Here is a 17,323-nt window from a genome sequence, read left to right on the forward strand (position 1 = left end):
TACTTGTTGTCAGAAAATTAGACATGTGACCTTTCAGTCTCTGGATAGCTAACAATGAACAACTGGGGCAGATCCAAATCTCATCCAAACAGTATCAGAAACACACCCACTGGCCTTGGTTGTTATGTTGCACTGTCTAAATTCACACTAAATTCACTAAAGTCACACTCCACTATTCCGGTCTAAATTTAATGTTTTTGATCTCTCTTGGCTGATTAAAACGTGTTTGTCCTCTAGCAACCACCATAGCTAGGATTATGCTAGGGGAGGGGTAAGAAAACTGAAGTAACTTTTAACTTTAACATACAGATTTACTTGTGGATCCTAGAATTTCTAAAAATAGAATGGGAGGCAGCTATCAGGCCTCCCTTCTGTGGAACAAGCTCCAGGTTTGGATTTAGGAGACAGACAATTTCTCTACCCTTAAGATTAGTCTTAAAAGTAAACTTTCCCTTTGAATAAAGCTTATCAGGATCAGGTTAGATCATGTGATCCTGAATCATCCTTTAGTAATGCTGCAAAATGGCATTTAATTAATATTTCCATCCATACGCTTCCGCTTATCCTTTTCAGGGTTGCGGGGGGCGCTGGAGCCTATCCCAGCTGTCATAGGGCGAGAGGCAGGGTACACCCTGGACAGGTCGCCAGTCTGTCGCAGGGCCATTAATATTTATTAATTTAAAACTTCCACTCACTTCCACAGTGTGTCTTTTGTTCTGTCTCCTTCCCCTCACCCCCAGCTGATGGTGAAAGATGGCTGCCCCTCCCTGAGCCTGGTTCTGCCACAGGTTTCTTCCTGTTAAAATGGGGGTTTTCCTTCCTGCTGTTGCCAAGTGCTTACTGATCGGAGGTCACCTGATTGTTGTTTTTTCCTCTAATATTGAGACATCTTTAGCCTACATAATAAACCTCCTTGAGTTGACAGTTGTTATGATTTGGTGCTATATAAATAAAACTGAATGAAGTGAATTCACTTACTTTTTCATGTCTGGACTGTCTGAAAACATTAAAAAAAAACATGAATGGTACAATGCTGCGTTGTTAGTCTAGTCAGATTTACTTTGCCTGTTTCAAGAGCAATCAGTGCATAAATCCAGATACATCTAATGGTAGTGTAGTTTTGTCTATTTTAAGAGAAGGCTATAGAGTACAGCAAGGTATGCTGTTTAACCTTGAGGTGGAAATGGAGATGTGCACACTGGGGAAGCAGGGATGTAGTTCAGCAGTGCTGAGAGCTGAAGAAGGTGGGCACTTCCTCCTCATTTCTTGTCTGCCTGCCTGTCTCCATGTCCCATAAACCTAATCAGTTTGTCTGCATTCATTCACACCACTCCTACATGGGGCTGTCTTTATCTCTTTTCCACTGTCACCGTATCTCCTCCGCTGTGCCTCTTTCTCCTGAGCTGTCTGCTGCTCCATGCCAGGAAAACTCTCTGAATTAGAGCACCGAGCTCGTGTCCAAGCACCCTCGGGTCATTTCAGTCAGTCTCCGCTCTGCCAACTAGTACAGCAGACATGCACTTGCAGCATATTTTTGTGCAGTTCAGAGCCCCAGTTTCCCCAAGAAAACATCTCTGCTGTGTGATCATCTCAAGTCGTGCGAGCAAGCAAATTAAAATGCTTTGGAATCCCTTCAGCATATGGATTTTTTTAAACACACAAATAAACACTGCACTAAAATCTTAAGGATTTAATGACAGTCTCCCGCTCAAAGGTACAACTTTTAAGGAAAGCTTGTAAAATCGCATCTAAATGGAGCTTTTGGAGGGATTAAGATGCACATTTATGCTTGGTTAGAAAGCAAGGGGCACTTAAATGCTAACAAAATGAGACTTTCTCATTACTCAGTCACTTGCTTGCCACATAAAAGCAACTCTCCCCATGTAATGATGAAGAGGTACGCTTATGACCACTGTAATTAGGACAAGAATTGGGCGGGGAGCTCTTGTGCATATTGTCCTCCATGTGTTCAGGTCAGCTGTTTTTAGTAGGTCACATGTCCCTAAATCTCTCCTATGCCATCAGAGGAAGCAGCCACGCCACCACACTGTATCCCTGATCCTTCATGAGAGCATTACGCCAGCTGTTTGCATCAGCTCATGCATTACTGACAGGCGCACAGGATGACATATCCATAATCACATTGCACTCTTCAGCATTTGGGGTTAACCCCTCACTCTCCTGATACCTCCTCCTCCTCATCAATCCCTCTCATTGCCTCCCATCCATCCTCACGCCTACTGAGCTCGTCCCAGGTGCCTGCTTTGCCTGTTCAGCCACTCAACCCACCCACGCCCTCACACTCTCAGTCCCAGCGAGCAGCAGCAAACGTTTTCCTGTGCTCTCCTTCTCCTCTCTGCTGCCACCCACTCCAAAAGGGGCTGTGAATCACTGGCTGACACACTGAAGCACCAGCAGGGCTCTTGTGTTTTATTATTATAATTTTTTTTAAGATGGTAGAGCAACCAACATCTCTTTCCCCCCTTGGTTTGTGTAGCAGAGCACATTATTATTATGGGACTAGGTAAAATGCTTTGAAAGATAGCTACAGAGTTTGTGTAACCATGCGAGGAGGTTACAGGCCGACACAAGTTAATGTCTAAGTGTGTCGGTGTGTGTCTCTAAGTGTAAAACGATGGTGCTGGCACGTGTGTGTGTATGCACCAGGGGGACAGAGAGAACAAATTAATTGTTCTCTCATGGAAAACGTTGTTTAGCACTTAGTGGAGTGATTCATGCGTCTCTAAAATCAGCCTGTGCAAGTGACAGGCGAGTCCTTGCTGTCTTTTCACAGAACTACTGCTCAATGATTCATGTCCCCCAATCTGTCAGCCAGTACCGACTATTGTATGAGCTGCAGTTGGATCAAAACACAGTTTACATGTAGGACGACTTCTCAGGGGCATTTGCTTCAGCTTGATTTCCTGCATGATGATGATAAGTTTGTGACTTGGGTTAAGGGCACCTGTAACGTCATGAGAGACCACAGAGATGGTATAAAAAGGCCAGCTACTGAGCTTGTGTAGCAGGCCTACTTGAGCTGAAGTATCTGATATCCGATGTTAAGATGATAAGATGATATGAGATGATAAGTGTCCAATGAGTCCAATGAGGAATGGAACTAACAACTGAATTTAAAACGATCAGTAGTTTGGGGCCACTCTCTTGGCTATGTCTCTCTTAAAAAAGGTGATCTCTTTAGCCTCGTATCTGCTAAATAAAGGATATAACTGTCATGCATTCCTGATATTTAGTACAGTCTGGCAGTCTGGTGTGTGAATTACTCCGTCATTGATACATAGCAGGTTGCATCTTCAGGAGCATTTGTCAGGAGGACACAGTGTGACTTTGCGCCTTGGATTCTTAGCTCCCAGCTGTAATGTTGAGCTTACGCATGAAGTTCATGCAGACTTATAAACTGCTTCTATTTGCAGTTACACAAATTGCCCTTCTTTTTGGTTTGGCCTTTCCACTCTGGAGTGGACTGCGCTCACGCCTGATTGAAGCATTTAAGCAAGCCTGCATACACTCGCTGCCTTCCGGTTACACTGCTTCAGCCACTTGGCAATGCGAGATCATTTTCACCCACCGACAACTGTGATTGTCTGGACTTCGATCTGCCAAGAAACGCTCCACACAGATGGCGAGAGAGAGAGAACACGGAGGTTGATTTCTCAGTCTCTCTTTCAGAGGGCCCCGGCAATAAGCGCGCTCTAAACATTTTCTAAGTGGGTTGATTGTGCGCTTGTTGACATGTTTGTGTGCCTACATGAATGTAAGTGCATATTTATGAGTGTGAGCATACAGTGTGTGTCTTTCAGCGACTCATTCTGCCTGCGGAAGCTACACGGGCATTGTGAGGACTCGGCAGGGAGCTCTGCTCCCCTTGTGTTTGCCAGGAGCAGCTTTCCACCCACGGTGGGCAGGCAGGCGTGCAGGCTGGGCTGGCATTCACTGGATCACTTGGGTAGAAAGTAGGGAAGGCACACAGCCATTCATGGTAACATTATGCACATGGGGAACAGGAAAGCTCTGGCGGATCTTCTCCAATTCTCTTCTTCACCAAAAGAAGAAATGCTGTAATTGGGCCGCCGCACCGAAATAAGAAATGTGCGCACATACAGCACTTTGGTGCAGGGTGAAGACGACAGAGCATTCTGCAGGTTCAATATGCGATCGATAATAAAAATAATAATAATTTAGTTCCCTCCTAAAAATCCGGAAACATATGCAGTTTGGAAGATCAGGTTGGTGCCACACGACACGACATTGGCAAGCCAATTCAAAAGCGCACTAATCCGCACTGACCAATGATGATTGGCTCCTATGCAGTTAACAGACAGTTGGGGTCGCCAGGAGTCCGGAGTGCAGTCCGACACGCTGGGAACCATGTGTGCGTCAAAGTGCCCATATACAAGTTTCATTCATCAGATGACTCTTAAACGCCCCGTTTTAAACAAATGCTATGTTTGATGTAACGTTAATCTAAACCTTGTAGCTCTGCTGTGTTGTCGCTCTTTATCACGGCTCATCATCGGTCAGAGTAGAAACAGGAGAATACAAACTGACGCCAAATACAGAAGCGAAGCGAAGATTTAAAAGAAATAGTTCAGAGCAATTTGGCAGTATTGTTGTGTGTTGTTGGCTGTGGGTCCTTTTCCTTCTCTCTCTCTCTCTCTCTCTTTTTTAATCTTTCTCTCTTCCACCGACACACACACACACACACCTCCCACCTGCTCTCTCTCTTTCTCTCTCTCGCTTTCCTCACACTTTTCCCAAGATGGCGGCAGCCTCATCCATCCAGCCGCCCAGCGTTCACTCTTCTCTAGCCCGGGATAGCGCACTTTCCCCGGAGATGGACAGCCCCGAGAGCCGGCAGCACGAGGACGAGGAGGCGGCGGCAGCGCAACCCCCGGACTCCGGGATTAGCCTCCGTGACCTGCCGGACCTGGAGCCCGAGGAAATCGAGAGGAGGCTGGCCAAAACTCGCAAGGAGCTGAGCAACAGGAGGAAAATCCTCATTAAGAACCTGCCGCCTGACACCACCAACCAGGTATACATGTCAGTTTACGGTGGAGAAATAACAGGGTGGACCTTTTTTCTCTCACCCCCCCCAACATTTTACGCACGCTCGCACGGACTCCTGCTTTAAGCCTTTTAACCTTCATTTCACTGCTTAGTTCTGACACCCGTGAGTGTGATCGCGGTCTCAGGTCATGACTTTGACCACATCACCTCCTGATCAGATATAAACTTTACAGGGAACTTTCCGAGTGTATCCGACTAGCTCATGGTAAACTTATCATTGTATGTAGCTTACTTATCTTTCCTGCATGTTTTTTCCAACATGATGTCAGATTCTGATTGGGGGGGATCCACGGGCAGAGTCACTTCGAAGTTCCTCTTTTTGCTGTGTGACTTGCGTTTCCCATGGGTCTCACCTCACTGTAGCTGGAAGTGCATCATTTGGCTGCTGCTATAAGTGAAACGGTGTGCCTGAATTTGACTTGTGTGCAGTCAGACTCGTGTAACAGGTGAGCTCCTGGGAAAGTAGCCAGAAGGATGCAAAGTGGGGTGTTTTTCAGCAGGAGGAGACGCTGCAAAATGCAGTCTGTCGTCTGCAGACACTCTGATTAAATCATGAAATGCATGCGGCCTTTTCTGCTTTTAGCTTTATGCCCTCTGCGTGTTTTTGCTTTGTGCTGCGTAAAGTATAACATCAGATCTGCAGACTGGCAATCGACAGCAAGTTGTACTGTTGTAATATTGTACAAATACTGTACTCTACTGTGGCCACGACAGGTGTGGATCCCTGATCTCTGACCTTTGCCCGTTCTAAACAGTTTCCCCCAATTTCCTAAAGACAGAAAGCACATCATTTCAATTTTGCATGTTCACCGAGGACCACAGAGTGTTTTCTTTTCTTTTTTTCATTTCTCCTGCTAAGTGTGATCCATCACTTGTGTCAGCCCGCGAGCCTTTATGAGGCAGCGTGTCGAGGGCGCTGATGGTGTGTATTCCTTCAGGCTTGTACCGCCGCACATTCTTTGAGAGGCTCTCAGCCAAAGAGTGCCAGTACCTCGGCCGGGTGTTTGCGCGCTGAGCGTGGAAAAAGAGGGGGGAGGAAGGGTGAGAATGCATGGTGTGTGTGAGAAATGAGAAGTGGAGGTAAGATTGAGAGTGGTGGTGGTGGAGGGTCATTTGGATCAGGTGAAGCAGCAAAATTGGAAGTTCTCGCTCTCTGTCTGTCTCTCTCTCTGTGTGTGTGTTTTTTTCCCCACATTGTCGGTGTGTCAGATGGAGCGTGATGTGCTGGGGGGGGGAGACCAAGCTCAGTGGCGTGAAGTCCTGCGCTGCTGAATGTGCCACATAAATCTGTCCATTTAAAGGAGCACTGCAGGAGTGTCTCTTACTGAGACATGACACGGTGTGAGTTTCCACTGGTGGAAGTGAAGGTGATGTAGTTGGACTGACGCGAGCTCGGCCTTTAGATCTTCAGAAATGAGCAGCATAGAGGGGAAAAAACAAAAGTGTTTCAAATGACATCACAGCACTCATAAATACTGTCCCCATTATGGCGAGTATGGCGTTGTGTGGAGCAGCCTCTGGGTGTGATTGTCAGAACGATCCAACATAAATCTTGTGTCAGCTCCTTAAACGTGAACTTTCTGCATCTTTCTCATTTGTTTGGACTCCACTGTTCAACAGTTTGTTGGGCTAAAATGCGATTTCAAGACACCACCTGGAGCCCCCCTTCCCCCTAATTTTCTGATTTAATTTATTAAGCAGTTCATTAACATCTTAATCAAGACTAATCAGTCAATAAACAATCTGACTCCCACGAGCACTGAAACGGAGACATCTTGTTAGTGCGCAAGACATAAAATCCTGCAGCTGTTCTTGTTCGGTCCTGTACAGAGATGCGGTGATGCTCTAAGTGCTGGTGTTTACTGTATTTTATCTTCAGTGAGGTTATAGATTTATGGCAAAGGAAAGTCCTCATTACAGTCTTATATAACCCGACTGATAGGCCCAGCAGCACCCAGCCGTCTCCATCTCCCCATTCCCGCTGCCCCATTACTGAACACTCGATCGCAGGCCGCATGTGCGTGTATGTGTGTGTCCACAGTAGACTGTGTCAGATATATGGCCCCGTTGACAGTCCTCATTTTAGGGGAGAAGTGGGGGAGGGGAAAAGGGGAGGAACAGAGGAAGGGTACAGTGTGTTTGCGGTAATGAACTTGGGGAGAATTGTCACAGAAAGCCACAGCTCCCGTCAGCTTTATGGTGCTGTGTTCAGTTTTCAATTCAGTGTTTTTCTGTTTTGCATTTTTTAAATCCTTTTAAAGTCACTCTTGTTATGCAGCTGTTCAACCCCCCCAAAAACCAACTGTAGAATACCTGCTCAGCGCTAAAGATACTGAGCAAGGATCGAGCTGACGGACACTCTGCGAGCAGCTAAAGAGCCAGATATTTCCCTGAGGTGTTGGTACATACCAGAGCTAAAAGGGCATGAAAATCGGTCTTATATTAACTTAGCGGACCGAGAGACAGATAATAATGTTGCGCCTTGACTGCTGTATAAATAATCTAACAAGTTTGTTGGTTTCAGAGCACAGCAAGTGCTGCGTTTTAAGAAAAAGAAAAAAAGAAGGAAAGGGGAAAAAAGGCAGTTATTGTAGGATTGTAGGTTTCAGTCATCTCCTTCCTTGAGTGCAAGTCTAACTGCACTTTTTAATTTAAGCAGGTTAAGCGTCCAGTGTATACATTGTATCCTAATATATTAAAAGCCCGGGCTCGGTTGAGATCTCATCTTGAGGTCGTTGTTTTTTGGACGATGTTAGATGCGCTGCAGTTTTGGGGTGGCATCCTGAATCCTGATTACCCTTCAGGTTGTCTTTGATGTGTATATGATATTAACATTTACCTGCAGCTGTCTACAGATTTCGACCAGTGCCACTCTGTTTACCTCACTTGTACTTGATGCCACCTCGTTGCAGTGTCCATGCTAACAGCCTGGAGCAGACACAGAGCCCGCTCTGGGAAAAGATGAAAAACAGGAGACCACTGCTCTCACAAGCATAACATTCACAACAAACAGAAACTCGGCAATCATCTGACTTGTTGTTAAGTTGTGGTTGAAGACACTCAGTTATTATGTAACTTTGTGAGCCTGGTGGATTCTACACCACAGTGGAAAGGCTGCGTGGGCTGATTAGGGGTGCTGTGTCTGTTCAGGGCTGTCGTTGAATAAATCTGATTACAAATACAGAAAAATAGAGCTTTTGATATTCAGTGGCGGTAGTGGTGGTGGAGGGGACTACTAGCACCAATAGTATTGGCTGTGTGCTAGCTGCGCTGAATACACAGCTGGAAGGTAAAATCGGCAAAGCCATAAAGTTTATGTACTTTCTTGTTCTTATTTTATATTCTTTTAAAGCTAAAAAGCAAAGGTCTCTTTCAGGTTGTTTTTATATGTGTGAATCATTAACAGTAGTGGCTTAAAAATCTTAGTAGTAGTGAGGGGGGGAGAAAAAATCTGAAAAACATCAAATTCACTGATTCTTAAGCCTGTGTTTGCGATATGCTGTTTGAAACCCCGAGAGTATGTTTACATACTCTCGCTTTTTATTGACCGAAACCTACATTTTGGTCAACTAATGATGGCAGAGCAGGTTCACAAAACTCAAACAGAAGTTTTAAATAGCTCTCCAGGCTTTTAGCTCGAGAGATTTCCACACTACTCTACCTACATAAGTAGTTCTGTGTCTTGTAATGGTTTGCTCTCCACATATAGACATATTCTATTGTTCAAACATGTCATGTTTGACAGTTTTAGTTCCTGCCAGCTTTTGTTCCACCTCATTCCCGCGCCATTCCTGTCCTGGAGAGGTGGCTCACATGCACTCCAAATGGCACAAGTGTCAAAATAAATTCAATTAGTGGTCCTAAGAGAACGTTGAATTGATGCTGTGCCTTGACCCTGCGGCTATAAACATGCCTCTTCCAGGACAGATTTCCACCTTTTGGAACCTGTCCAGACATGCAGTCTCTGAAAAACATCGCCGCTTGGGTCTGGGCAGGATTAAAAAACCAAAGAAGTGCTCTCTCTTCCAGATGCTGACCAACGCTCTGAAAGTCATTCGTTTTGTCCAGAATTAAAAACACATTATTTTTTTATGAGCCACTTGATCCGCACACCCTGATTTCTCCGTTAAGCACTATTAAGTTGATAAACTAATTGTTGGTGCCACATGCACAGTTAGCTGTGACTTGCACGGTGGCGTTACATGGTGATGCAGCCTTTTCCTTATATATGATCTTTGTAGGAACGCAGCTGAAAGTGAGCTCACATTTACCACACAACACCCAAGTTTCATTTTACCACTTAAAACATTCATCACAGCAGATATAACCGTCTGCTAGCTGTAGCATTTTAACCTGAAAAACCTCAGTGTTTAGTACATTGTTGCTTCCAGGAAATGGGAGTAAAGGGAGCTAAAAGGTTCCGTAAAAGGGATTTACTAATATTGGACTGCGAGGGTTATGTGAATAAGATGCCAGTCATGCAGATGAATAATGCCAGTTTCAGATTATAGTATGCATGATAGCCCAACTCAAATTAGGCTAAAGTATTTAAAATTCATAGCGTCTGCGTTGTGCAGTCCTAATATAGTCCCAGAGTTGCTTTCCTCTTTCTATTCGTAGGCCTTTCAAAGCACATGACAGCCAACATCACACATGCGCCATTGTTCATTTACAATCTCGTGTGCAGAAATCTACCCCGTTCGCTTTCCCACTGACATCATGTAGGCCGTAAAAGACGGGGAAGCAACGGCAAAGATTTGACTATGAACGCGTAATCTGACAGGGCTACTATCTTGTATCAGATACTGTGTAGTCGCAACCTGCAATTAGTTGGAAGTAGCGGGAAGTACAGCCGGAAGTTGACACAACTTTTAATATTTCCAAGCAGCGAGTCTAAAATCATTTTCAGAGGCACAACAGTGTAAAATAAACGGGGGCAGTGTGGTTTTATTTGCACAGAGGAGGTTAACTTCCAGGGTCTTCTGCCAAGTTCTTGAATTAATCAGCTTAAAAACAAACACAAAACTTTTTTACAAGGTGTGTGTGTGTGTGTGTGTGTGTGGGGGGGGTGATATGTTTGTTTGAACACCATGAAAATGTGTGTGTTTTGCATATGTACAGGTAAACACAAATGCATGTAAATATGACAAAGCAGCATGCATCTGAGCTGCTCTTTCCACCCACCTTCTCGCCTTACTTTGCATGCTGTGGTGTGTGTGTGTGTGTGTGTCTGTGTCATGAGCAGATGTTCATGAAATCTGCCACTCCTGACAGTGGGCGGCCTTTATCGAGCCAGTGTGCAAACGCGCTGTTGTGATTAGCTGTTTACGCTGGCTTTAGTCACCTTGAAGTTTTGCACATGTTTGTGTCACAGTTATGTGAAGACACACCTGTTAGACTTTTCGTACAACCAGCGCGCCTGTCACGATGCTACAGCTTTGTTTTTTGCATGTTTCACGGCACAGTTTGGCTGCGAGTCGGGTATGAAGGTGACATTATGTAGGTGAGATAATGGAGTTGGCTGGAGATCTGACGCTGAGCGAGCTCGGGTCCAAAAGATGGTGGAGAGGAAAAAGGCTTGTGTTGTAACTGATGGTTTGAGAGGGCTGATTTTAAAAAACAAACAGTATAAAGCTGTTTATTAAAGCATTTTGTAAACTGATAACGGCAGGGTTATTTTTATGTCATAGCATATTTCAGCTGAAAGTTAAAAAGGGGATTCTTTTTTACGGTATTTCTTTCTGAACTGTTTGAGAGTAAGCAACAAAAGCGGGGATCGTGCTGACTGGATAAAAGGTTTCAAAGTAACTTGGACGGAAATGCATTGACTGGATGAGTGCGGGAATAATGGATGGCAGACTAATTGGATAAAAGGCTAAAGGGAAATAACGAGTGTGTTTGAGGAGTCCCGTGGCAAGGTGGCTACCTTGGTTGAACCGTGACTATAATTTCCCAGACTTCTAAAACGATCTTAACTCTCAGCACTGGTTAACATGTGTTTGGACTTCACAGGAGCCCTGCTGTTCACAACTGCTGCCACGGTTGTGTGTGTTTGTAAGTGTGACAGTTGACATTGTCCCGGAGGCTCTTAACTAAACTTCTGGATGCTGTGCATTAATACAAACCTCTGCAACGTGATCGAGCCTTTGGAGCGTGATTTGCCGAGAGACTCGAGAGATCAACGTGAGCTGTGTCTGAGCAGCACGTTTGACCTCGCCGCAAAGGTCACGGGCCTCGTGACGACGACTGTAAAGCTCGCCGGGTTCCACATCTGTCACCCAAAAGAAGAGAAACCACACATTAAATCCAGCAAGTGACAACTAGAGTGCAGGAAGTGAAGAATACTTGAGCTGATGGGTCTCATTTTGTTCTGTGCATTAACAGCTTGAAGTCATCCATCCCTGCTTTATTCCCATAAATCACTTTCCGGAGGCTTGATCTTGCCACAGGGAACAATGAGATCTGTCACCACGTCTGCAATTATACTGTAACAAACAGCAAAAAAACCAAAAGATTATCATGCCTTCATGAAAAGAAAATCCACTGATTAATGAAGTCCACCTGACAGACTCATTCTGTTATATAAAGGATGTAATTATACAGTTTTGAAGGAATTTGCACAGTTCAAATTCCTGTGTTCTTTTCTATGCAAGTCTATCTATGCACTATATAGTCTTCTATTCAGCCTGGAGATGTAATCGCCCCTGGTTGTTGTTTTTGTGTCTATTAAACTGATGCAAAGTCACGCTGGAGTCAAAAGTACTGCGTGCATACTCTCACAGATTCTTTAGCAGTGACTGGGTGCATCAGCTACAGTTGAATATCGCTCCTTCAGAGGGATTGCATCACCTTACGGCAATTCAAAAGTAAATCTAATGCAACGTTAATTTTTAAACTGTGTTTCAGACTGTTTCACTAATGGAATTTTCCAAGCTGGAAACGCAACAAAACCCAGGTTGTTGGTCCTGGTTATGATTAATTAAGATTGGCAATGATTAAAAAAAAGAGTGTGCAGTGGTAGACACTGCTGTACATCCAGCCTGTTGGTGTGCAGGGTGCTTCTGCTGGAGCCCAGTACAAGAGGCCATTTAGCTTTTTATGTCTAAGAGCTTCTCGGCAAGCGTTCACATTTCTCTGCAGTTGCTTTGCTTATGTTGCCGTGACGATGCGTTTTAAGTACCGTGCAAAACTGCACGGTACTTAAAACGGTACATTAACTCAAAGCCTGATTGTGGACGTCTTAGAAGTGTAGACTTATACTTATACTTATCTCAAGTGGGGAAACGCCACAAGAACCGACTCAAACAAAAATAATGGCTGTTTTTAAATGACGGTTTCACCCTGTGATGGCAGGAGTCTGTTGCTGTGTTGAGTGGGAGTGGCTGCGGGCTCGGTGAGGGGAAAAATAACCTCAAATTTGAGCCCTGTCGCTTCAGGGCCGGAGACAAGCAGAGACGGGTGGGTGTGAAAAGGGGGAGGGAGGCGGGGTCACCCTGGCTGACAGCAGAATCTGTCCTGTCTCGGGGCAAGCCACCTGCTTCCTTCAGCCCACTGGTTCTGCGCTGGCCGAGATCAAATTAGTCAGCTTATCAAGGAAGAAAAAGTGAAGTGAAGAAATGGACAGAGGCAGACGGCTAAATATCGTCGTTCTGTCCTCGAAACACAGCTTCAGTCGGTAACAACAAGAATGCTTGAACCCCTGCGTTTGGTTGATAAATATGCATTAACACCTTTAAGCTGACAAAAATGGCATTAAATGAACTAAACACCAGTTCAAACATAAGATTCTTACTGTTGTGATAAGCACAGGATTCCTCTCTTGTTCAACGGGTAAACAAGGACATTAGCTAAAGTTTTCCCGACAAATTAGTTTTACTTGAAATCAAACATTTTGATTCAGATTCATTCTGTTTGATTGTGTAAAGAAGACATAAAAGCAACATGAAAGCGACATGGAAACCCCCAAGTTGCACATGAAATGAAAGCACAGTATCTTTTCATTGCAGCACATTAAGGCTTAATAGGTGATTCGAGGTGTTAAAAGAATCTGTTTTTTTCAGGCGATCCCGTGCAGTGGTGATGAATGCTTATCGTGTGTGACTCTTTAGCTCACCCACTGAAATCAGCCACTTTAACTCCTCTCCCTTGAAGGCTTCTGTTCCCCCCCCCGATTGGCTGCCTCTCACAAACAGATGCTTTGAACAGCAAGTGGGTGGGGCTTTAAGATATCCCCTCTCTTTGAACTTACATGCATCCAAAAGTAGATCAAACCAAGCATTTAGAGCTGAGGCCTGAGCTGTTTTGCACAAATGTTTCAACTTTGACTAAGTTTAATATGATATTAATGTTAAAAAAAAATGCTTCATAGGCTTCTTGCTTAGTCAGTACTAATAAAAAAAAAAGTTTCTTACTAACTATTCATAATGTGCTGGGAAGCATCATCAGTGAGCCTGGGTTCACTGGGGGGTTTCTGTGGCTCAACTTCACTCCCAGCCTTGTCCTAAAGCCGTGCCGTGCCGTGCCATGCCGTGCCATTCTCATTTGCTGTTAGCGACGGGTAAAGGGGAGGGTGATCTGCTGCCTAGTGACGTTACCTGGATCCGAGGCTACAGGTGCTACCGGGAGGGACCAGAGGTCTGTGGGTTGTGTCCTGGCATTCCTGTGCGCTGCTCCCGTCTCTCCTTGTCCTGACATTTCACTCTGACCTGGTGGTCATATTATAGGTTATATATTGAGAAATAAAATTTGAGATTCTCTTTTTTTTTGGTTGTTTTTCCCTATAGGGAAACATTCATTTGGCATGGAATTTTGACTGGGGCTAAAGTTTTGTCCAGCGCCAAAAAAGAAAGGATTTTAAGGATTTTAAGTAGATGGAGTGGAAAGGCTGGATGTAGAGGGGAAAGAAAAAAGGGTGAACGTGAATTGAAGGAGGAAACTTGTTAAACCAAAGGAATTTGAGCAGTGCCAGTGCAGTGTGACTGTGTAGAACTAGCATCCAGAACAAGGTGTGGAAACTCAAAGAGCGTGTTTGAGAGGCTCAAAGAAAAAGAGAAGTGTGCACTCGTGTGTATTTATGCTTGTCTGCTAACAATATGTGAGTTTGCATGTTTTCTAAGAAGCTCTCCTGGCAGCCATTTGATGGGCCAGTGAACCGTGCTGTGCATGGTTTGAGCCACCTGTCTCGCACACACACCCACACACACACATCTCCGACCAGATATGGAAAACAAAGTATTTGAGATGTGTTAGACATGCCCCATTTTTAATTTCCCCCCAAAGAGCCTGTGTTGTAGCCGAATGCAGCCGTTACAATAGGCACGGGCAAAAGTTTACGCTGTCTCACACCTCAGCGCCAAAGTTTTAGCGTTTACGATTACAGCTCCAGTAATGTGACTGGTAATCACGCTGTCATTGTAATGATAACACACGAGTGTGGGAGCACCTCTCTGTTTGCTGGCAGGCCCTGGGCTTCAACCCCTCTCCTCTCTGTGGCATAAATCACGCAGTCACTGCCGGTAAGCAGGCCAGGCAGAGCGCATTTGTCCCCCTAATCCCTCAATCTCTCTGTCACACAGACACGCCAAGTTGAAGCGATGTCCCACTGCTACTTTACCCGAGTGGTCCTGTTTGTGTTTTTAAGCCTTCTCATTTATGATGACAGGTGTCACAGTAAACACATTTTTCTCTTGTCATTCCTCGTCTGACGAATAAAAATCGTTCTACTCTGGTATGCTGACCTTTGTGTTTTCCATTATCTTTTATACTTTCCCCTGTATAGAACCTTCTGTACAGCGACTTTCAGATTGTAACAGGACAATTGGAAACACCTAAACCGACAGATGAAAGCAGTAGAAGGGTTCGCCCAGACAAACCCAGGGAAGCAATTTGCCGTCTGCTAGCTCTTTACATTGGGATTGATTGAAGGTGAGATTTAAAGGACAGTAGCTGACAAAAACAGTGATGAAGCATGCCATTTCACATTACGGACATCACAGTAATATAGCGCTTGTGACACTTGTGATTAATCCACAATGTGAAATGATTTCTCTGAGCCTGCCTCCTGGGACATTGAAGCGGTTAGTGTCAGCCACAGAAGTGCTGCTGAGGATTCGGTGTCTTGTTTAAAGTCACCGAAGCTAAATTGAAGTAATCTGTTTGAAGACGGGCCGCTTTGACTGTTTTCACAAACTGTGATGCTGAAAAAGCCCAAAGCATGTGTTAGGCATCAAAGCGATGAAAGGATATTTTAGAATAATTATGTGCCGTTAATGCTGGGAAATGAGACAGTTTCTTGTTTTTCCTTCCTGTTTCACAAACCCTCTGGAACAGGGGATTCAAACGGAAGGTCCGGGGGCCAAATTCGACCCAGTGGGGACTCCAGTCCGGCCCACTGGACAGCTCACAAAAAACGTGAGAGAGGATCTAAATTTTTTGGGCTTCTAAGTGTAGTTTTCACAAGTTTTACAGCTTTACTACTGATAAAGACCTCCCCCATGGCCATTTATATTACAGCAAAGTAATTAGTAATAGTTAAATGACAGAAACATTCCTGTTTTTTCACTAATATAGAAAGTTCTTATTGTACAATAATGAAAGAATTAAGAAAAAGCTTTGTTTTATTATTACAGGACAGTCTCATCGATGAGAAATCAGCACTTTTACTGCAATCTGTTTCTTACAATTTATGCCCAAAAAGTTACAGTGACAGATTTCTTTGATGTACCAGAGCGACATCTCTTTGTTATGCAGAAAAGTAAATAACCCCTTTACAAGAAGATATCAATGGTCCAGCCCATTCGAGGTTAAAGTGGGCCGTATGTGGCCCACAGTGTACAATGAGTATGACATACCTGCTATAGAAACTACTGATTGGATCGACTAGTCTGCTGGTTTGATGCTCCTTGTTGTATGAGATGTTAAAATGGGAAGGTATGCCTGTAACACCCCGTTCACTTTAACGGCGTTCACGGCACACAATAGATAAGCAACAATATCTTGGCGAGCACCAGTTTGAGTAGCTTGAATTGAATGTCATGTAGCTTGATCTGTGGTGATGGGCGGCGTGCTTCATTTTGTGCCCGAGCTGTTGATCAGCAAACGCAGCTGGAACATACAGAGTGCGGTGCCCACAGGTGTGTAAATGATTATCAGCTGTTTCAGGTGGTGCTTGTCATTTCATTTTCCCTTTAATAGTATTCAGATGGTGCTGCTATCAAATTCTTCATCTAGCTCTCTCTCTCGGGGCACTTTGCTTTAATGCTCCACCAAGTGTACACCCACACATGCACTTACTGATTTGGCCGTGGGCTTGAAGCAAGTGCTGGGTACTGACTGGACTTGCTGGAAATGTCAGCGGTTTAAAGTGTTCAAACATGCACAGGGAACATTATAGCGCTGAATGAAGTGGATGGCATGTTTTGTTGGATGTAAAGAAACTGGTTGACTTTGTTGATCTTTGTAGTAGTAGTAAGAAGAAGAACACAGTGTAGCTGAGTGGGACTGTTAAAATCAGGATTATTTGTGGCTAGCAGCTGAAAAGTTTGGTTTTAGGTGACTTTGCGTCTTTGTTGTGCCGTTTAATTTTAAACTGTAGAGTCGAACTAAAATGTACACTGAAGTATATCGCACAGAAACTCACAACATTGAAATAAAGTGTAACTGATGAGAGAGCCCACTACAGCAGTCCAGCAGAACACTGTTAGACTTTCAACATGACATTTCAGAAATGATGTGGAAACCTTTGCAAGTGCATCAGTTTTCTTTGTCACTCCTTTTGCTGCTATTCTTCTTTTCAGACAGTACAATATGGAAAATTTGCTAGAGGTGTTTTTCTTTTGTTGGTGATATGTTTATGTTGAGGATGTCACCAGAAAACGCAATAGTGCTTCTTTTTTTGTTTGGATTTTTGTTCTTTTTTTGGTAGTCTGTAGGCAGTGTATGCTCTAGGACAGAAATTCTTTATGAATGGAATCTGTCCTTACTCACGTCAACCACTGGAAAAACGACAAAAACATGATGCCCAGTCCAGCTGCTGTGATGTCTCCGGCCCATGTTGTTGTAAGAAGGGCAATAACAACTTGATATGGAGGTACTTTGCATCGTTATCTTGAAATACATGTCATCAGTTTTTTTTTAAGACCGATGGCATTTTTGTTGTGAAATCAACCATGTTCTTAGGCATGGGTGTCAAACATGAGGCCCGGGGGTTGTTAAGGAGGAATATATATACATACAT

The 17,323-nt window shown here is 44.2% G+C and overlaps 1 protein-coding gene across 1 annotated transcript in view; it reads left to right on the forward strand.

Annotated features, from left to right (window-relative positions):
* Positions 1-3,650: 3,650 nt before the first annotated feature.
* raver2 (ribonucleoprotein, PTB-binding 2) overlaps positions 3,651-17,323 on the forward strand; it is a 101,260-nt gene continuing 87,587 nt past the window's right edge. The window contains exon 1 of the mRNA XM_084910039.1: positions 3,651-5,053. Coding sequence (XP_084766165.1) covers positions 4,781-5,053 — 273 coding nt within the window. The 5' untranslated portion in view covers positions 3,651-4,780. The remainder of the gene's footprint in view (positions 5,054-17,323) is intronic.

This window comes from Perissodus microlepis, chromosome 17 (assembly GCF_051167445.1).
Source record: "Perissodus microlepis isolate ML-2025 ecotype Zambia chromosome 17, ASM5116744v1, whole genome shotgun sequence".
NCBI classification, from domain to species: Eukaryota; Metazoa; Chordata; class Actinopteri; order Cichliformes; family Cichlidae; genus Perissodus; species Perissodus microlepis.